The following is a 23,388-nucleotide window of genomic DNA, read 5'->3' as shown; positions in this document are numbered from 1 at the left end:
GAAAATGGCCGCAATTTCACAATGGTGTAGGTTTCAAAGAACCTTTGCACCAACAAGTTGAAAACGTGGGTCATGTGTGGACTATGTTTGAGTCTGACAAGCTCCAGATCTGCTACGAGGTTCCGGCCATTATTACATACGCCAACATGCCTGGGCCCAGGTAACCACATTGCCGTTGCATCAAGGATGGCATCCCTAACCTCGGGGGAACCCCAGTGTTGAAGCATTTACACGTCGCAGGTGTGGTTGAGGTTGCAGCGGAGGAGTAGGCTTTCAGAGAGGCCCTGCCAGGAATTTTGGGCTGGGAGAGGAGATAGGCCACCCTAGTTTGCACCCCAGGCCCATCCTCAACTATATTCACCTGGCCTGTCATTACAGAGAAGCAGTGTCCCTGACCGCAGGCGCTTGTTCATACGTCGGTGGTCAAATGGACCTTACACCAACAGAGATAGTGACGGCTAGGGGCATCATAGCAAGGTGCCGCAGCTGTCATCAGATCACGGAAGGCATGAGACTCCACTAGCAGGAACGCCAACATCTCCAGGGTCAGCAGTTTTGATATGAGGCCGTTGAAGGCTTGGGCATGTGGGGGGTTGCACTGTACTTCTGTCGGCGATGAAAGGCCTGGGAGATGGGGAGTTGCTGGGAAGAGGCGCATGATGGTGCAGTCGAGAGGAGCAGAGGCAGGAAAAGGGGCAGAGGAGGGTGAGCTCCACAAAGTGTCAGAGGCAGATATTGAGGTGTCCAGGCTGGTGGTCTGGACTGCATCTCCAGCACTGGAAACTGTAGAAGAGTCAGTGCTGGCAACGCCGGCCGACGATTGTCCTGTGTTTGCTCTCTCCCACTGAGCCCAGGGCTTACCTTCCAAATGACGGCGTATGCCAGAGGTGGTAAGGTTGCTCTTTTCAGAGCCCCTACTCAGTTTAGACTTGCAAAGTGTGCAAACCGCACTAAATTTATCCTCCGTGTATACACTGAAAAATCTCCACAACATCAAGGAACATTGCCTCGATGAGGGAGTTTCTCTCGGGTGGCTAGAACAGGTAACATCTTGGGCCTTGCTGCCTCAGGCATGACTTCTGTGAAGCAGCTGTACTGTGCCTCTGGACATGCCTCGGCCTCTAGCCACCTTTTTTGCTGCTGTGCTTGCTTCCACATCTACACTACTTTCCCCCTAGACATCACCCCTGTCCATGCCTCTGCCTCTAGCCACCTTATTTCCTGCTTAGCTTGCCTCCACATATACACTGCTTTCCCCGCTAGACATCACCCCTGTCCATGTCAGGTTGGTGGCCTCGTCGTCCACTCCTCTTCCAATTGCTCACTCTCCTCTTACTGCAAACTACACATAACCACAGCTTGCCCTGATGGCAACTGTGTCTCGTCATCATCACTGAGGCCCAGAAACGCTGGTTGCGGGTTCACAACCACAAATTTGGCAGGAAATGGCGGATGCTTCAGTATTTGGGCATCAGGACACACAAAGGGCATGGGTGGGATGAGTCTGTTGGGAAAATTGGGCATGTTGGGAGGAAGGAGGGGCAGACTCTTGGGTATGAACACGACTGCAGGTAGTGGCTGACTGGCTGGTGGAAAAGCAGCTGGAAGTATTATCCGCTAGCCATTGTAACACCTGATCCTGGTGCTCGGGCCTGGTCTGCGTTGTACCCTGCACCCTGCTTAACACAGCTGTCAAATCAGGAATTGTGATGAGTGCATCCTAATGTTTCTTTCAGTTTAAAGTTAGGTTTCTGTCCATATTAATGTAGAGGAAAGAAGGTTTCAAATTATTTATCCACTTTCATAGAGGTTCTAGTCAGTTTGTAAAGTGTGCAGTGGAAAGGATGGGATAGGATTTCACATAAGTCTGCCATCCATGGACACTCATGGTGCAGAAACTGCGGGAGATGAATTTGATGAACCCTTGGGTTTTGTAGATGGGACTCCATCAAAGGTTTCTGCTGCTCACACACCCTGCTCAACATATGGTATCTAGGGTTTCAGCGTGTGGTGACCTCGCACAACAGTCGGTGCTTCAGGCAGATGTAGGAATTGCTGGAGTGTATTGAGGCAAGCAGCAGCTACTGTAGACTTGCCAAAGTGGGCGCACAAGCGCCACACTTTCACCAGTAGTTCGAGAACATTGTGGTACGTTTTTAAAGACCGTTGCACCGATAAGTTGAAAACGTGGGCCAGGCATGGACCATGTTGGAGGCTGGAATGCTCCAGAGCCGCTACCAGGTTCCGGCCATTATCACACATGAAAAAATGCCTGGGCCCAGGTGCAGCAGCGAAAACCACATTGCCATCTCATCCAGGATGGCATCCCTCACCTCGGAGGAAGTGTGCTGTCTGTCCCCCAAGCTGATGTTGCAGCGTTTACAGCTCGTAGCTGGGGTCGATTTAACGGCGGCGGAGGAGGAGGAGCAGGGTGGTGTTTCAGCACTCCTGCCAGGAATATTGGGCGGGGAGACAAGGCAGACCGCCACAGTTTGTGACCCAGTCCCAGCCTCAACTACATTCAGCCAGTGTGCTGTGATTGAGATGTAGCGTCCCTTGCCGCATGCACTTGTCCACGCGTCGGTGGTCAAGTGGAACTTTGTGCAAAGCGCAGAACTTAGGGCCCACCTGTTGTTACAGGACACATGCTGGTGCAAGGCTCAACTCACCCCAAGGGCCAAAAACACTGCTGGTGAATTTTGTTCAGTTCCAAAGGACTCTGTGTTTAGATTTGGCTCAGTCACAGCTCCAGAACATGCCCTGGAAAGCAAGGTTTCCTTTAGTGGCTCCATCTCAGCAGGATGAAGATGATGAAGCTTGGTTAAATCTGGTGTCGGAAGGGAAAGTGGTTTCTGATCTACATCTAAAGAACTGGAGCGTGTTGTTTGGACTATTAACACCTGATCAGAACCCTGTAGAGTTAATGTAGAGTCCGATATTAGAGGACCATTACCGCTAGTAGTGGTTGCAGCCAATTTTCCACCTTTGCGGTCCTCTAAATAAAAGTTACCCCCAGGACTCGATGCCAAAATGTTATCAATTTCCCAATCAAAATCAAGGTCAATGTCTGGGTCCTCACTCCAATCCACTGCATCAATCCCACACAATGAGAGTGATGGTTTTGGAACCACCATTTTAGGGGCTAACAATTTTAAAGGGGCTAACATTCTGCTAGTGCAAGGCTCAACTCACCCAAAGGGCAAAAAACTCTGCTGGTGCAAGGATGAACTAAGTTAAAGGGCCTAAAACTCTGCTGGTAAAAGGCTGAAGTCACCTCAAGGGCCTCAATCTCTGCTGGTAGCTCAGCTTAAGGGCCTCTAACTTAATTTGGAAGGGCTCACATTAAGGGCCAGAAAAGTGAATTTTTGAAGGTCTTACCACATCACACACACACACACATACACAGTGACAGTTAAGGGCCCCTTCACACGGAGTAAACGCGCCGCACATTGTGGCGCGTTTACAGCGCGTGTACGCCGCGTTTTTTTACGGTGCGCGTTAACGCGGCGTAATCGCGCACCGTAAAAAAACGCGGCGTACATGCGCCGTAAACGTGCCACAATGCGCGGCGCGTTTACTACATGTGAAGGGGCCGTCAGGGTGGGTATTGTTGAATTTCCCATTGCCTATCCCATCTGTGGTTGTCATGGGCAACATGATTTAAAGGGGTGCTTGGTAATGTTTCTTTAGCGTAAAATTTGGATTTCTGTCCATACAATTGGGGAGGAAAGAAGGTTTCCAGGTATTTTCCCACTTTCATAGATTTTTTTTTGAGTGTGGAAAGTGTCCAGTTGATAGGCTGTGATGGTGGGGTAAAACTGTGACTTGGGCTTGTTAGATGCCCCCAGGCATGCTTCTCCTGCTGTCCCAGTTGCATTCCAAAGGTGTCATCATTTGCTGAGGTGTCATAGTGGACTTGGTGACCCTCTTGAGTCGAAAAGTGGTTTCTCCTGAAACGAACGTTTTTTCACCATAGACTATAAAGGGGTTCGATATTCGTTCGAATAGTCGAATATTGAGGGGCTATTCGAAACAAATATCGAATATCGAATATTTCACTGTTCGCTCATCTCTAGTCATAAACTAATTGTCTATGTATAGAATCTTGCTAATCTTGTGTTCTCAGTCATTCATTTGGAAATGCCCAAAGAAGGATACTCTGCTTTGAAAGCTTGCAAATGTAATTTTTATTTTTAGCCAATAAAGGTATCGTCAAAACCAAAATTTTGCATATGGACATTACATTTTTCGAACTTGACTACATATGGATGTTATACATATTTTTATAGGAAATGTTGCTCAGTGTTTGATAGCTGTACAGCAAATGCAGAGACACTTCCCATCACTGTCAGGCTCTATTCACATCTACATTGAAGGCTCCATTAGGATTCTCCATCACAGATAAAAACTTAAATAATGTACTACGGTATGCTGTGCTATTTTGTCCAGTAAAATGCCAGACCAAATTATAGTCAGTGGTGTGTGAGGTGTCATAATCATCTTTTAACAGATAAGGAAATATTTAGGACATAAATATATTACATTACATTACATTACATTATATTATATTATATTATATTATATTATATTACATCTGTAAACATTTTTTTCTACTAACCCTAATAATTACTTAAACTGCTTACTTAGTTTTAACCTTATCTCATATTTGAGTCTAACTACAATTTCTTCCATCCTTGAGTAATATTCTATGTGGAAGCAGGATGTACAATAAGATGACACCTAGTTTGATGATGCCAACAATCTGAATTTTAGAATTTACCATTTTATATCTATGAGATCCTTTGACACGTAGCAGACCTGAACATATTAAATGTTAAGTGAGATCTTTTGCCACTGACTAGTTATTGGATTTGCAATGTTATATCTCTGGATTTAAATGAATAATGGCTAGGTTCTCGTGGGAAGACTAGATGTCACCAAAAACTGCTAAGGGACATGTACAAACTCTTTTTAACTGCTGATTTGCAGATTATTATCAAATTGCAATTTTCACTAGTAACTGAACAGAAACTTGACACAAAATAACATAGAACTAGTTGTCGAAGTGACAGTTGCCTGTAACCCTTTACTAATGGTCATTTACACCAGGGACTTAGATGTGACATTGATTTTACGGTTTGCAGACATATATTGATCAGAAGCTTGAATCTGATTATTCTTATCTATTTAACATAACAAGAATTATTTCTTGTTGTTACAAATGTTGCTTACTGAGCTGTTTGTAATAGATGGGCTGGTTTCCTGATAGAATCAGTCTTCACAGCATGTTGATGGCATCTAAAAAGCATGTTCATTAAAATGATGTGTAAAAGAATGAAAATGAATCTTACCTTGATAAAGACCAGTGCTATATATTTTTTTTCCTTCCTCTTTCTGTCGAAATACTGCAGAAGAACATTACATCTTAAAGTTATTGTTTTTGCGCAAAATTTTAAGCATTTTAAGCAAATGTTTAATCTCAAATGGAGGTGGGTGAAAACTGGCTCTCTAGTACCACCTAAAGGTGACTAACTTGTGTATCACTATTGGGTTTGAATCAAGGGATAATAACACTCCGTAGGGAGTCTGCACCTTTATAGGTGTATGGAGACTTACAAGCCATTTTCACTCCACTGGGGGATTATTGGAAAAATATGCAAATCTGTTTTCCAGGATGCATATTTTCCAGATTTGCACATTTTTCCCATAATCCCCCAGTGGAGCGAAAATGGCTTGTAAGTCCACTTACGCCTATTAAGGTGCACACTCCCTAAGGCGTGTTATTATCCCCTGATCCTGGTCTGTAGTCTCTCACCCAGCCAAACTAGTATCCCTACGCTGTGCTGAAGAGATCCAACAGATCGAAACAGCGCTGTCCATAGCTGGAAATCTGTTCCTTTTGGAATAGAAATACAAGTTTGGCAATAATCCCCGCATTATGTCATTAGCCTTATTAAAAAAAAAAGTCATGCATGATGTTAAGGGGGCTTTCCTAAGAGACAGCAAACAGAGGCACTGTATTCCTAATTACATCCTGGAAAACAGAGTTGCATATTTTTCCCATATTGGGTTTGAATCCAACTAAGGGTAACATCTGCATGAAATTTTTAAATTTCCCCTTAGCTTGTGTGGATTACTCATACTTGCAAAAAATATACTTAAGGCTAAGGCCTCATGTAGAAAAGCACAGCAAAAAAATTGTTTGAAATAAAAAACATGGTAGTAATGCATAGTGAAATAAACTATGTGTCCGCAGGTATAATTCACACACTATGATTCTCAAAAACGCATAGCTTTTCCACTGCAGATTCTTTTCTGCAATGTGTGGATGGGACTAGCTAGAATCCCATCCACTTTGCAAATACTGTAAAATGCAGCATTTTGCTGCGGCGTTTCCATGGGGCTTCAGCCTCAAGGGGTATTTCTGTGACCATAAGTTACTCTCAATGCTATGGTGTTTTGCACCCCAGGTTGAATGAAGATGCAGGTTAGAAATGTGCACCCTCCATTTGTTTCGATGGAAACCATGAGAAATAGCTGAGCACTTTACTTCACTAACCCCTTGCGGTTCCAATTGAAATGAATGGAATTACAATGTGCATTTTTGACCTGCCATTTCATTCAAATTGTCATTGGTGGGGGTCCCAGTGGCTAGACGCCCATCAATCAACAAGTTACTCCCACCCCAAGGACAGGAGACAACTGTTTATTGTGTAGTGTTCACAGATAAATTTAAATCAAATTTAAAACTTAGTCATGAATATGGGGAAAAAAATATAGGAAGATCTTATTAACCAAGTATACATACAGTAAAGGCCAAAATTGTGGACACCTTTGGAAAATGTTGTTTCACTAAAGTAACTAAAAACAGAATTTAAATATCTGGTTATGCTGCAAATAGTACAGTCATAACAGTCATAATCTACAGTCTACACCAGAGATATTCAACAGGCAACCCCTCTTAAACCATTTGACCATCAGGGAAGGTTGAATTAATATAAAATATTTTTTCCTAATCCTTATTGTCTATACCTGGGGTATGTCTAATAGTCACATACATCTCTTTGCCTGAAAAATATGGTAAATATTGGAAATGATCAGCTACTGTTCCACTTAGACCTTCATCTGATGATGGCCTCTGGTCAGAGGTTCTCTGCTAAAAGTAATTGAGAATCCCTGGTCTACACTAAACTACACTAATTGACTTTTATTTTATGACTTCATTATTTATACAGATTTTTATTTTGTTAATGATGCCACAAATTTGGGTGACTCCACATCATTTTTAAGTAAATAAATAAATAGATAATTTGGTCCTCCCCAAATTTTCCAGAATCATCCAGATATAACAAGAAGCAGCAGTTATAACTTATAACAGTTTTTGCCCTTTTCCAGGTTAATACCAGCTTTTGATCACCCCAGTGCCTGGTCGTCTCTGTAGATGGCCAGGTATTGGATGATACCTGGCTCTTCCTGGCACCCATGGTAGCAATTGACAATATTTGGGGCGTTAGTGTTAGCACTTTCACTGGTTAATACTAAGCCCTTAGTAATAGAAACTGTGAAACAAAAAACAATTGAATGGAAATTATTTGGTCCTGGAGCCAATTTATGATAGAAAAAAACACTTCAGAGGTTTCCTTAAAGAGGACCTTTCACCACCTCTAGGTAGTCTAGCTCTTGACATTAGATAATAATCGCTGCTCTACTGAATGTGGTGAAATTTTTTCTCTAGCCTTCACCATTCCTGAGTAATCAATGCTGTTAGTTTTGGTGCCTAATATTCTATTTAGTCTCTGAACTGTCAGGTGGGCGGTATCAGGCAGGAGTAGGTAAGAAGTGTGACTCTGAGCTCTGACACTGACTACCTCTGATTGGAGCTCTGAATCATGTCCCCTGCCTGACACTACAGAGCTTATACAGCCATTAGTCACCAAAACTAATTGCACTTGCTGCTCAGGAATGGTGGAGGATAGAGAGAAAATTCCAACTGTGCTGGAATCAGTGGAGCAGCACCTATTAATAGGTGCTACGAACTTGTATTTATTTTATAATCTTCTCCTCCTGACTTCAAGCTAATTTTTAACCACAGAGAACTGATATAACTTGAATAGGAAGCTGCAGTACCTGATATGGACACTATGTCTGAAAACACAGCATACCTGAACTGGATCTCTTGTAAAACACGGGTAGATAATATTTGGTTTTCATGACCTACAGCAGGGGTCGGCAACCCCTGGCACACGTGCCAAGATTGGCACGCGAGGCATATTTTGCTGGCACGCCAGCCAGCCCGCAACCTTCATGCACTAAATTGAGAAAGAGCGTCCCTTCAGTGCTCTGCTATAAAGCTGCTGTGTAGGACACGCCCCCTTCTCTCCCTGTCACCAATCAGAGATGAGCCTCTCACTGCACAGGATAAGGGCTCCTTGGACCTGCTGCTACACGTGAGGAGGAGCTCCTGCTGTCTGCAGCCCTGAATAGGAGAGGAGGAGAGGAAGCAAAGTGAAAGTGAACACAACACCAGGTACGTGTGTTACTGACTATTCTTATTAATGTCAGGCATTTGGGGTTATTACTTTAGTTTTAGTAACTCCATGTGTCTCACATTAATAGCAGTTAACCCCATCATGTCCCTCACATTAACCCCTGTGTGGCTCACATAAGGGTTACTGAGGTGTGAGACATATGGGGGTACTAATAAGGGACCTATATAATGAAGATGTTCACTTATTACCTCCATATGTCTCACATATCAGTGTCCCTTATGTAAAGCACACAGGGGGTTAATGTGAGGGACATGATGGGGTTAACTGCTATTAATATGAGGCACATCGAGTTGTAACCTGTAATATACATGACCAGACTCTTTATCTATAACTGTGGATATAAGTACAGACCTATATATTTCAATGGACCCATATATACAGACATTCTTTTTGTGGCTGTGTATCTGGGCCAAATTGAAGAGCTGAAAACTATTGAGCAGGTCCTATATCTGTCCTATACGTCCCCTATATCTGTCCTATACATCCACTATATCTGTCCTATACATACCGTATATCAGTCCTATACGTCCCCTATATCTGTCCTATACATACCCTATATCTGTCCTATACATCCCCTATATCTGTCCTATACATCCCCTATATCTGTCTGCATTTGCAGCCCTGTCAATTCATTTTAACATATAGGTCAGTGAAATCCACATCCGTGCCACTTGTATGCAGGAGGTGTAAGGCTGAGGCCCCACATTGCAGAAACGCAGCATTTTTGTTGCAGATTTTGCTGTGATTTATTTCAACCAAAGCTAGAAATGGCTACAGAAGGAATGGGAAATATATAGGGAGCTTCTTATACGTTTCCCTTCTGCTCAATCCACTCCTGGCTTAGGCTCAGAAAAACACAGCAAAATATGTAACAAAAAAAGCTGTGTTCCCTGTGCCTCAGCCTTAGGCTAAAGCCCCACGTTGCAGAAACAGCTTTTTTTCATTGCAGATTTTGCTGGTTTTTTTTTTAGCCGAAGCCAGGAGTAGATTGAGCAGGAGGGAGACGTATAAGAAGCTTCCTATATTTTTCCCGTTCCTTTTCTAGCCATTCTTGGCTTTGACAGAAAAAAAAACGCAGCTAAATCTGCAATAAAAAAGCTGCATTTTTGTAATGTGGGGCCTCGGCCTTAGTGTGATTCTATTGGGTGGTGACACTGTAACTAGATGCAATTATAGCCAAATCCAGTTACACCGATTAATTCCTGGCTGGGGTTTTGCTGTTACTGCACCGCCAGGAACTAAAAGTGACTGAAATTAATCTGCGTTTCACTTAGGGAGCATTCACACTACCGTCGGTGTCCGACAGCTAGTGTCCACTGCCACAGGTATGACCTTACTCTGCTCCCAGTCACATACATTACCACTAATTGTGGGTTACGCATGTACTTACATTGCTTCTAAAGGAAAAGAACATGTGTATCCAGGCAAATAGTGGTAAGCGCATGTGGCTGGGAGCGCAGTATGACAGCACCTCTATGTTGTGGTTTGTGCTATATGACTTTAGTGTAGGTGTCGTCAGCTTTACAATTATTGCCCGGCACTCCGAGGACCTCATCTTTGATTTTTTAATTTAAATCGGCACGCCGAACAAAAAAGGTTGCCTACCCCTGAACTACAGTATAGTATAGCATATCTCTTACTTTACTTATTATACCGCTTTTCTGAATGAAGGAGGTATCCATGCTAGTTCAGACCTGTATATAGTAGTCCTAGTTAAAGGGAACACAACTTTCAAAGTTGGACAGATATATTTTTTCTATGGTCTTTTCATACTTGCAGGAGAAATTCTTGTGTTCCTGCATAAACACACTAACTGGTCTTGGAGTTGAAAACTGTCAAATATAACACTTGATTTCCACTTTTGACAGCTGCTAGATTCTTTCTTTATATTCGAAAACAGAGAATTTTGATGCTGTGAAATCAGGGATTTTTGATACTGTGAAAATTCTATCTTTGTCTCTTTTTTACAAGCTCCCTGGAGTGTAAGACAGATGCTGGTGAGACAGCTTAGTGTTCTGCTCCTGAACTGTACTCTTTAATTAGCTACTGAGATTTTATGTATCAACCTATGTGTCCACAGGAGAATGCTTGAAAGGTTTTATCTCGTAACAAGATGAAAAAGCTACATTGCTATGAAATCCCTATGACTGAATTTTTCACATTCACTGCCATTTCTCCAGTGGTCCATCATTTGTACTTTGGTCGCCTTTGAAAATCATAGTACTGTGAAAAACCAAAGGGACGACATTATACCTGAACATGACAAAATGTACTAATACTTATGCCAATAATAGTATCAAACTATTACCAATACTGAAAATAATGTAAAAGCAACAACATAGTGGTTGTAGTACACAAACAAGCTGGGGCTGTAATCTCTGGCAGCACCCTCAATCCCATAGAAGAGAAACACATCCCGCCCGACGTGCATCAGTGAATTGTGCACTTGAAAAAGGATTCTGGATAATCCGAAACGCGTTGTGCTTGCTGTTCTTTTTCTTCATTAAACTACTTTTCTTTGACCAAATAAATTTTTGGCTATTTTTTTGACCTCTTGACCTCTTGACCTCTGGAGCGCGGATCCCTGACTTCCGACATTTCCATAGAAGAGAAAGGCGTGCAGGTCACACAAATGCACTGGTGCTCCATTCACAAGGAGACTTTATGGAAACTTTCAGTCTCCCATCCTCCTGATCACTTGGGGAGCCGGCAATCAGATCACCAGTGATCAGACACATCCCTGTCATGTGGTCAGGGGCTAAGGCCAGGTTCACATCTGCATTTGGTTTTTCATTCGGGAAGTCTTCTTGGGGACCTCCCGAACAGAAACTTCTACACATTAAAAAGTGGTTACCTAAGAAACTACACGGACCCCAAAGACTATATATGTGATTTCCACACGAAATATGCAGAGAGAAAAGTAATGAAAGCAACACTTTTCTCTCGTGCAAAAACCACATGGACCCCATTATAGTCTATGGGATCCATGTTGTTTCTTAGGTAACCACTTTTTAATGCAGGTTGTTATTCAGGGGTCCCCAAGCGGACTTCCCGAACGAAATACCAAACTCAATGTGAAACAGGGGTAAGTGTTTATAATAGCAAGACCCATTTAAGTAATGATTCAGGAAAGAGTTCCTGACCAGAAACCTATAGATATAGGGTTTGGCTTATGTTCTTGTCAAGCTTCAAGGTTCTTTTTAGGGATAACTTATAGGGTGGCTACAGTACCTATAGCTGGTACAAGAGATACAGCTTTCTTCTTTCTGAATATGGGCTAAGTTGCAGAATGGAACTACAACGTGTAGGGTTATTTAATACTCATTATACTGTATAAAGGGTATAGGAACATACAGAATTTTTTAAAAATGCTATATATGGTTTCATTTCTAATACAGCATATACATATAAAAATATACGCTTTAAATAAATACTAAGATTGAAGTCTAAAAAAATGGTAATTTTATATATTATGGACAAGGGAAAATAAAATCTGTTCAATATGTTAAATATTTAGATGTTACCTCTTGAGATATAGGAATCTTCAATATCTGGATCTGTAGCTTGTGGGCGAGGTGCAGGGGCTGGAGCTCTGTGAACAATAAATGATTTTTTTCCTCGTGGGTTTTCTTCCTCTGCAGTTTCATAGGGTAACTCAATGTACAATTCATCATCTTCATTATAAATGAAACTATATGGGTCTTCTTCATTGCTTCCACGCTCGTCCCAAAACAACTCTGTATCGAATCTTTCATCTTTTCCTTCAGCTAAAGTAAAAAGTAACATTTATTTTACATACTTTCATTACTGCTATTTTTTTATGTGCATGTACATACCAGGTTGTTTTGAATGTAGGTGACTATACATATGTTATACATTATGTTGCCCCGTATAAGAATGGTACTGCATGAATGAATACTCATCCTTGACTATCAATGTAAAGTCATGTTTTACCCTATTAGGTCAGTGCTCACACAGAAGATACAGAAGTTACTCCATAAAGTGCTCTGAAATCCATGGTAAAAATCAGGACGCATTTCATATGTATATTGTGGATTTTATCTTGGGATGAAAAAGTCAGATACATATGGGCAGCTCTAGCGTAACTGTTACTGCATTTCCTGCAATTTTATGGCACAATTCCTATATAGATTATGCTAAGTTTAAACACCTAAATAAAAATGCAAAACTATGAAAAACATTTCATGAACTCTCCATATTCTGACACCTGTAACATTTTTATATATTTCTGTATACAGGGCTGCATACGATATACTTTTTATTTATACCATTTTGGGAATATCTGATGTTTTTTCCTCATTTTCATTCACATTTTTTTTTGGAGGAAAGATGGCAAAAAAACCAGAGTCTCGGATTTTGATTTCTTTTCCAGCTACAGCATTTACCGTATGGGAAAATATTTTTGCGTGGTTGTTTCCGGGCACTTTCAGATGCAGAGATACCTAACTGTAACAGAACTGTACTGAAGACAGGTTCTTGGTGCCTTCAATAGGCTCCCAGCTGTCGTAGTAACAGATCACCACCCATGGAACTCATTTTGTGGGACAAGTGATCATCACAAATAGGTCAATACGCATGTGCCACCAGTAAATAGTCATTCTAGTCTATGGGGTCCATGTGCTTTCATTCCTCACCGCTTGTCAATGCGTTCGGTATTCCATTTGGGGGTCCCCACATTGACTCCCCAAACAGAATACTGAACGCAGATGTGAACTGGGCCTCATTCATGACAAGGCAGAGGAGGGAGACTCCTGTTTCAGCTAGCTGTCTTACGGGTAAAACAAGAGTGTGATGGACAAAGGGGGCAGGGGTTACCACCTGTTACACAGAGAAGATATCTTTATATATTTCAGAGTTTTTAATGTACTATGAGACAAAATGATAAACAATCGAATGGAGAATAAGAAAGGAAGGAAGGAGGAAACTGAGATATGTGTTTAGTTGTTTATTAATTTGTTTATTTATTTTTATCTTTTCTATGTTTCACATTCCTTTAACCACTTCATAACCACCGGTTTATGGCCAGAGACATTTTCTAGATTTTTTTTGTATATGTTTTTGATAGCCATAAGATTTTTTTTCGTTGAGGTTATTCAGATAATCTTTTTTTGTGTGTGATATATAGAGCTTTATTTTTGTATCTGCTTTAATTTTGTATTTTTTTTTTCTTTTTAAATATCTCGGGAAAGTATAAATAAAAAAAGGAACTTGAGTGGTTTTTTTTTTTACATTTTTCAATTTTTTTTTTGTTTGCTAGAGCATTAAGTGCTTTAATATGATAAAATTTAAAAAAGTTTTCCCTCTTTGTGATGGAGTGATATGCAGCTAGCACAGTTTGGTATCACCAGGATCACGGCTAGAAGCTGTGACATTGGCATGGTAGTGCCTTATTTTGCTTATTATTTTTTCCTCTTTTTTTACACTTTGTTCACTCCATTGAGTGTTTTTTTTTCTGAGTTTCTCCTGTAATTGGTGCTAGTACATTAACCTTATCCACAGTTACTGGAGGAATGTAGTTTCTAAATATGAAGACCCCAGCAGCTCCTACAGTCCCCAGACTTAGAGAATTACATGACCACTTGGCCAGAATGGAAGATGGGTCATGGGGGCTCTCACTGCTGTATACACAGCGTTTTATAAGTGCTGACTGCCTGGATGTATATAGGCAATGGGCGGTTGGCAGCTGGTTAAAGGGATTTTACAATACAGTAAATTCAAATGGAGAGATGAAAAGGTTACTCTCAAAAACCTGTGCTTAGAGACGCCAATAGAACACTTAAAAACTTTTGAAATACCATGAAGAGGAGAGCAAGTCTATCAATGTCACTTTAAGGTCAGAAAAGGTGAAAACCTCTTTAATAAGTGTGCTTTTAGTTATGGTGGTTACCGCTAGATCAAACCTATCTACACTTTATTAAATTGTAGAAGACTGTAGAGCAGAAAATTGCCTGGAATAGTTTCCACATCTGATTTTATACATTTTGACAACCCCAGATAATCAATGCAAAATATAATTACCTCGGTTATATTCAGTAAGCGGAAACCAGATATGGAAAAATATCAATGTTTGAAAAAGCTTTAGAAAAGTATTTGAAAATGAGACATAGACCTTTGCCTTTTTATTTTATTCATGGAGTCCCAAATGATCAACAGAATGTACTTTGTTTCATATTAGGGGGTATTGGAGTTCTGCTCCTCACTGGTTATAGATGATCTTCTAACTCCAAGAGGTTAAAAGGGTAGAGTCAGGGATCTATGTTCTTTTAGCTTTGTCTACAATATATCCACATTATTCAGTTTACCAACTGCCAACCACTGGACGACTTTAAGCATCTGGTGGTTCAGACAAAAACATGTGGTGTAAAGACAAGGACATGTGAAAACAGAGATTTGCAAGCTGTAGTAAAGGGAAGCCAAGAGTCAGTGACAGCTAAACTTAGCGTAGAGAAGGTAGAGATGGTTTATTACTGTCCCTACCTTACTGATCGATGCACACTTAAGGCTCATTGATTGCCATGTATATAGTTCAGGAAGTGGCCAGGTGCTGGGTAGCTGCAGGAGCTGTTGGATCTTACCCTTCGTACACATCTGCATTGGTATTCCGTCCAGGAGAGTCCGCATGGGGACTCCCTGAACAGAATACCGAACTCCACTGCAAGCGGTGTGCCAGTGAAAGCACATGGACCCCATAGAACAGCGATTGTGAACCTTTTTGAGACCGAGTGCCCAAACTGCAACCCAAACCCCAATAAATTATCATGGAATGCCAACATGGCAATTTAACCTTAAAACTCCGTGGATCCACAATTGCGGACAATTATGGACCCACAAATTACAATGGTGTGGGGCTTTACAGAGCTTGTACTGAAAGATAAAGGTTTCTGCATTTGGTACTTTTGAACAATTAATGTTCACTATTTACATCACATAGGATCTGTTTTATAGTGACCATGAAATGTTATTACAGCCTGTACTAATATCATGTCTGCTATAAAACAGATACTGTGTGATATAAATAGTGATGGGACCCCACACAGTACAATCTGTCCCACAGTGGCCCCCACACACAATACAATCTGGCCCACAGTGGCCCCCACACACAGTACAATCTAGCCCGCAGTGGCCCCCACACACAGTACAATCTGGCCCGCAGTGGCCCCCTCACACGGTACAATCTGCCCCGTAGTGGCCCCCACACACAGTACAATCTGCCCTGCAGTGGCCCCCACGCACATTACAATCTGCCCCACAGTGGCCCCCACACAGGATTATACCTATATACTCGACAGTAGTCCCCCTCCCCACACAGCATAAAATGGTCCACAGTAGCCCCCTCCCCACACAGCATGAAATGGTCCACAGTAGCTCCCTCCCCACACAACATGAAATGGTACACAGTAGCCCCCTCCCCACAGAGCATGAAATGGTCCACAGAAGCCCCCTCCCCAGAAAGTACACACGCAAATATACTTACCTGAAGGCAGCGATCGCTCACTTATGGAGAATCCTGTACCGGATTCCAGGTTAGTGAGCAATCCGGGTGACCGCACGCATGCCGGCAGAGGGGACTCTGCATGCCTTCTCTGTGCCATAAGTTCGCCGTCACTGCATAGAATATAATGGGGTCTGTGTACTTGCCACGCGCTGCCCGCATGAATCATGCGGACAGGAAAGTAGATTGTGAATTACTTTCCTGTCTGCATGATCCCTGCGGAGGTCTGGCGGCAAGCACACGGACCCCATTATAGTCTATGTGGCCCATGTGCTTTCAATGGCACACCGCTTGCAGTTGCGTTCAGTATTCCATTCTCATGCAGACTCCCCCGGATGGAATACCAACACAGATGTGAATGAGGCCTTACCCAGAACCAGCTCTGTGGTGTTTTGGGGGGCTGTATGGCTCCTGTATCTGTGGGGAATTGGTCAGCCCAAGTTATAGGCAAAATCACTAATAATAAAAAAAAGGGTCTTTTATGACCTCATGGAGCACACAATGCATTAAAAAATAAATAGAACAAAACAAAAAAATAAATAAAAAACACCACTATTAATCTACAGTGTAACAACTATTAGCCCCTACACATAACTGATCTCTATTGTCTATTCTTTATGCATAGCCAACCAACCAGACCAATCTGCACCAAATTTGGCTCATAGATAAATCAGGTACTTCTGAAGAATTTAGATCATCATTCAGCTCTCTATGCTCTACGATTCTCAACATATTTACAACAGCAAATATTGCACCAATGGCTTCCAAATCAAAGACCTTCCTCCATATCACATCACATGACCCCAGTGGTGTAGCTAGCAGGGGGGCAGATGTTCCAAGGCCCACTGAGTCTGTGGGGGCCACTGCAATTCCTATTATATCAATATCTACAATGGTACTGATAGTTGTTATGAATGGTAGTGCAGGAAGTTCTAAAGGCTTCCTGCACTACCATTGTTACTTGCAGGCCATGAGCCTCTTCAGAACCATGGAGTGAATTTAAAAGAATGGAGACATGTGAGTTCTTCCTATATATTACCCATTCCTGTTGAGGCCACTGTTAACTTCAAAATCTACAACAAACCAAACAGCTTTTCTACAATGTGAGGCCTCAGCCTATAAGTATTTGTAATAGTTATGAAATTAGAAGTTAGAATTAGGGTTGTATTTTCTTGTGTCTTAATAGTGCTTTTAATTGAGTGTATGAGATTTTACACCAATGTTTCATTTCATTCCCCACACAGAGCTCACAATGTACATTTTTTCTCTATCAGTATGTCTTTTTTGGAATATGGGATGGAAATCCATGCAAACACGGGGAGAACATACAAACTCCTTGCAGATGGTTTTTTGCCCTTGGCGGGATTTGAACACCTGGACTCCAGCGCTGCAAATCTGCAGTGCTAACCACTGAGCCACTGTGTGGCCCCAAAAGCTCTTTATAATTGTAACTGGCTACACAGTCTACAGATAAATGAACTGCTATTTAGATTTATCTTAGATCTTAGCCTGAAGTGCTATGCACTGAGAATATTACAATATCCAGCACATACAGTATGTTTTACTAATGAAAGCTTCTTTAGAATGCCTAATAAACTCATTTCTAACAGAATCAACATTACAATAAAGAGACCATGATGCTGTTACCTTGAGCAATGTATGACGCACCACTTTCTATTGTAGAGCTTGATGCGGCCTCTGGAGGTGCTGGGCTATGAGAAATAAAAGATGTCTGCCCCCTTTGTTTATTTTTGACACTGGTTTCAAATACTATGTACACATCGTCCTCGGTGGAAGCAATTACCAGCGGCTCTTCATCATGTTCATAATCATTCCCTTCATCTGCGTATTCATCCAGTTTACCATGCGACACATTCTCATTGTCATCTGTTCCTTCTTCTGTCACAGAAAAAGGAGTTACATTTTTATGTATATACACAATCCAAATGCTAGTAGTACATTTATTTTAACAGATTATCCAGTAACTATAATTAACAATGGTAGTGGGAGTCTTCCGGTCCACATCCCTAGTCCACTATGGGTTTTTCCTAGTCCCAGGTGCTCTTAGGTGAGGCTTCCTGAGACTTTATTACCGAAGAATGAAGCCTGAAGGTCCATTTACATGGAGGAAAATTGCGCTTTATTTGTCGCTGAATTTTCCACACTGAATTTTCCACGCTGAAAAAAAAAGCCTCCCATTGACTTAAGTGGGTGCTGCTAGCTTTTATAGTCATAGAGTGCATGTCATAAAACCAACCGCCACTTGGTCACTACAATGAAAAATCAAGAGATAGGTCAACACTTCAATGTAGGTGAAGGAAAAAGCGGAAATTTATTAGCCTGAGTGTAATATTTTAGTCCAAACAGGAAACTAAGAAAAGCCCTGTTTGAACTATACTGTAATAAACTAGCAAACGAAAAGTATCCCTTCCCCTTCAATCCAACACGGCAATGCCAAGTGGGATCACCCTAAATAGAACAACTTATACTGTACAGCAGTGAATGTTATAATGTACAGCAGTGCAGAACATAAACTCTATGAGCTGCCGTGGTTGGGGTACTTTGTGAACAAATATATATAATAATACATATGTTAGAAGGCAATGCATTTTTTGACACAATATATCAGGACTACCTTGAAAATCATAGGATGCGCCACTTGCTATTGTTGGAGTGGATGAGGACTCTGGAGTAGCCAAGGTGTGTGAAATAAAAGGTTGTGGTTCCCTTTGTGTGTCTTTAACACTACTCTCAAATACGATGTAGACATCATCCTCACTGGAGGCGATTAGAACTGGTTCTTCCTCACATTCATTCAATATTTGTTCCTCTGGATATTCATCACATGCTTCTTGTGACATATTCTCCTTCTTGATATTGTCCTCTATCACAGCAAAAAAACAAAAACAAAAATTTCTGTATATTTTTCCTCTTATTCTATAGTTACAATTTACATTGTATCTATTTATTGTGAAACATTCTGGGGAAATCAGCTTTTCTGGGACAGTGCTGGGACAGTAATGTTAAGAATTCCATAGACCTCGCTAGCTCACCATACAATGTATAGTGATGGCTTTTGGTACTACAGTAGTGAACATTGTATGGTGGGTGAGCAGTTTGACTCCCGACATGTTATTACCTGTAATTACACTCGATACAGCTGATCTGCAGGGGTCTTGGCTGACAGACACCCACAGATATAATATTGATAACCTATCCTAAAGATAGTCCATCAGTATTAGAAACCCATTTAATAAACAAGCTCATAATTTATATTTGGGGGCAATGACCAACCTAGATCAAAGGAGGCACAGGGGGTGGGGGAAGGCCAGTAAAGATGGGATTTATAACCTGTGGGTGGTGAAAAGAGGACTGTAGCAGTCTTGAGACTGGGAAAGAGGAATATAAGACAGAAATCCTCCTAAGTTTTCATTTTCCTCCATCTGGACAGGCCCTTACTCTTACCTGACCCTCTGAGAACTACAACCCCCTCAGCCCCTGATACTTAGGACCTGCTGAGCGTTGTAGTTTTATTTCGGCCAATCAATGTACCATTATGCTACAGTGCTAGTGCCTGCTGTAATGGCTGAGACAACCCCTCAGATGCTGCAGTTAATACAGACTGCAACATCTCTGAGTAAAATAAGGAAAATATAAGTGCTGATTTAACAAGAATGTTAACAATGTTTCATCCTTGCTGGAGTTTGCGTCTAGTTTATAATGAAGTGCACACCTCATCTATACAGATCTCCATACCAGCACCTTGCTGGTGTAGAATTTTGGCATCGTGTACACCAGAAAACTGGCGTAAATGATGATAAATGTGCCAGCCAGGAAAGTGGCATGACTTTACAGACATTACCTTGAAAGCAGCATTGCTGCACTAATAGATCATGTTCTAGAGGAAGACTTGAAGTTAAACATTCCTGGTATTCTCTGCTTGGCATATCTTCAGTAATGAAGTGAACCGGCATAGGAGCATACATATTTTCATAAGGGTAGTTAACATTCTGATCACATGCTGTATTCTGCCAGTCACCCTCCTCTTCAGAGCTGTGTTCACTGATAAACCATTCTTCCTGTTTATCTGCTTTGAATGTCTCATCTAAAATTTAGAATAAATACTTTTTAATGTGTTATTTTAAAAGTGCCTTGAAGCAATATATGAATTAAGAGTTCTACGGAGCGTATCGTACTCATAACCCCAGGATTCCTGACGGCATTGGACAACACAATAATTTATCGGCAAATGTCCTCAATATTCCAACGAAGAACATAATAACCCTACACCTACGCATACAAGTATGTAACACCCTATAATAATAATAATAATAATACATTTTATTTATATAGCGCCAACATATTCCACAGCACTGTACAATTTGTAGGTTCAAGTACAGACAAAAGAGATACATTTAGACTTTCAGGCTCCATATCTCACCATTCACCACAGCTTCAAACGTGAGACTATCATCATTTTATAGACAGTCATCATTTCATACATATCTTTGGCTTGCAACTATTTAGCATACAGTTAGTATTAGATTACCATAGTATTAGATTCTTCATGTAACTGCATTGTCAGTTTTTTTTCCTGGTGGTGGAAAAATCTGTTTCCTCTTGTATACTACAAATGACAACCTGTTCTCACATTCCCTAATAGCTCAGTGTGTTATTAGGTTGATTCCCAAGGCAATTGTCACTGATTCGAGGATCGGCCATGAAGAGAAGAGAAACAGCATTATCCAACTCATCGCAATCGAAGATTGCCGAAATGTATCATGTGGAAAGAAGTTGGAAAAATACAAAACAAAGTTCGGCCATCCATTCAAAAGCCAAGAGGTGGATATCCAGGCAAAATATGTGATGATTCAACATGTCGGCTTATCACAAAGTCTATGAGTTCTGGTGCGGCAAACTCAACAGTGGATTTGGCTCATATGCGTAATAGAGAGATCACAGACGTCAATGCAAGCATCTTGCGATGCACGTTACACAAGTCTGGAATAGTGGCAAAAAAAAGATGAAGAAGCCTCGACTTCAATATTGTCAAGAGAAGCGTCATCAGTAGCCTTGACTTTAATATCGTCATAAAAACATCGGCTTGACTTTGCAAAAAGTACATGAAGTGGGCAGTAGAAGATTTGAAATGGGTGATTTAGAGTGATCTGACTAGGCTCTGATGGGTGCAAATGGGTTTATAAGAAACAAGGGTAAAGGGGGCTAACAAATCAAGAAATTGAAGGAACTGACAAGTTTGATGAAAGATGCCTGATTATATGAGGTTGTTTCACAGCCAAAGGCATTGTATAGGTGACCGGGATCGATGGTTGTTTCAGAGTTGAGCTATATGTGAGTATCCTACAAGAAGAGTTACTTCATATACTCAAGTACTATATATATGAAAAGGACAATATAGTGTTCCAGCAGGACTACGAACCGAAGCATACATTGAGATTAGCGAAAAAATGGTTCAAAGACAATGAAGTAGAGGTGCCGGATTGGCCCTCACAGTCCCCAGACTTCAACCCAATTGAACACTTGTGGGTAGAGTCAAAGAAAAAGCTGTATTCACATCCAAGTGAGTTGACCAGTATGCACCAACATTCTGAACGTGTACAAGAAACCTGGGATCGCATTTTGGTAGAGACATGCTTGAATGCCTCGAGAGCATGCCCAGAATGATTTAGTCAGTGCTCAAAGCCAAAGGTGGATTTATCACATTTTAAAAGTTAAAATGTAGATTTTTAGGTGCAAAACAGTAACAATACAGTTACATGACAAGAATCTGCATAGCTAATCGTATGCTAAACATATGCTAAGTAGTTACAAGCAAAATGTATGTACGAGATAGCCAAGAAGAATATAAAACAATGGTAGTCTCACGTTAGAGGCTATAGTGGATGGTGAGATATGGAGCCAGAAAGTCAAAGGATCAAGAAATTGTTACCGTTTTGCTCGACAGTGTGTTGTAAATGTCAAATGGGGGGTGTCACGTCAAATAGCTGTAGCCTGTTTTATGTCACCTAGGTAAGTGCTCCTAGGGTAGTATAAGGTAGCTCTAGCTATAACAAATCAAGAAATTAACCGGTTAAGGACCAGGCCCAAAAGTATGTTAAAGACCAGGCCTCTTTTTTCAAAACTGACATGTGTCACTTTAAATGGCAATAACTTTGAGACGCTTTAACTTACACAAATGAATTTGAGATGGTTTTCTCGTAACACATTATACTTCATGTTAGTGGTAAACACTAATCAATATTTTTGCATTTATTTATAAAAAAAACTAGGAAATTTGATGGAAATTTGAAAAAAATTGCAATTTTCAAAATGTGAAATTCTCTGCTTTTCAGGCAGATAGTCATACCATCCAAATACATGAATAAATATTATCTCCCATATCTCTGCTTTATATTGGCATCATCTTTTGATTGTCTTTTAATTTATTTTGGATGTTACAAGGCTTACAAGTGTAACAGCAATTTTCCAGATTTACAAGAAAATTCTCCAAACCAATTTTTTAGGGACCACTTCAGTTCTGAAAGTAATTATAAAGGCCTGTATAATAGAAACCCCCATAAATTACCCCATTTTCAAAACTGCACCCCTCAAATTATTCAAAACAGCATTTGGGATGTTTGTTAACCCTTTAAGCATTTCATAAGAATAAAAATAATATGGCAGTGAAATTTAGACATTTCATTTTTTTTCACTAATACATTCATTTAGACCCAAAATTAACACATTCACAAAGGGTTGAAGGAGAAAATGCATCTGACAGTTTATTGTGCAATTTCTCCCGTGCACAGAAATACCCCACATGTGGGTGTAAACTGATTTTTGGGCACACGGCAGTGCATGGAAGGGAAGGAGCGACACTGGGTGTTTGAACAGCAGATTTTGCTGGAATAATTTTCAGCGCCATGCCTTATTTGCAGAGACCCTAGAGTACCAAAACAATGGAAACCCCCCAAAAGTGACCCCATTTTAGAATCCACACCCCTCACAGAATTCATCAAGGGGTATAGTCAGCATTTAGACCCTACAGTTGTTTCACAGATTTTACTAACATTGGGATGTGTAAATGAAAAATTACTAAAATGTCACTTTATCTCCAAAGTTTTCATTTTCACAAGGGATTAAAGGAGTAAAAGCCCCCCACAGTTTGTTAAACAATTTCTCCTGAACACGGCAATACCCCATATGTGGCTATAATCTGCTGTATGGGAACATGGCGGGGCTCAGAATGGAAGGAGCGCTATTTGGCTTTTGGATGGCAGATTTTGCTGGAATAATTTTAGGTGCCATGTCGCATTAGCAGAGCCC

General features: G+C 41.0%; 1 protein-coding gene across 1 annotated transcript in view; it reads right to left on the bottom strand.

The window, feature by feature from the left end:
• Nucleotides 1–23,388, bottom strand: part of BANK1 (B cell scaffold protein with ankyrin repeats 1) — a 252,190-nt gene that overhangs the window by 13,697 nt on the left and 215,105 nt on the right. Inside the window, exons 9-13 of the mRNA XM_075285589.1 lie at nt 19,925–20,167; nt 18,698–18,946; nt 17,710–17,958; nt 12,074–12,316; nt 5,352–5,405 (exon numbers count right to left, since the gene is read on the bottom strand). Of these exons, the coding sequence (XP_075141690.1) occupies nt 5,352–5,405; nt 12,074–12,316; nt 17,710–17,958; nt 18,698–18,946; nt 19,925–20,167 (1,038 nt within the window). The remainder of the gene's footprint in view (nt 1–5,351; nt 5,406–12,073; nt 12,317–17,709; nt 17,959–18,697; nt 18,947–19,924; nt 20,168–23,388) is intronic.

The sequence above is a fragment of the Leptodactylus fuscus genome, chromosome 1, assembly GCF_031893055.1.
Source record: "Leptodactylus fuscus isolate aLepFus1 chromosome 1, aLepFus1.hap2, whole genome shotgun sequence".
Taxonomy (NCBI): Eukaryota; Metazoa; Chordata; class Amphibia; order Anura; family Leptodactylidae; genus Leptodactylus; species Leptodactylus fuscus.
Note: the sequence above shows the minus strand (reverse complement) of the source record. Positions and strands in the feature narration are given on the sequence as shown.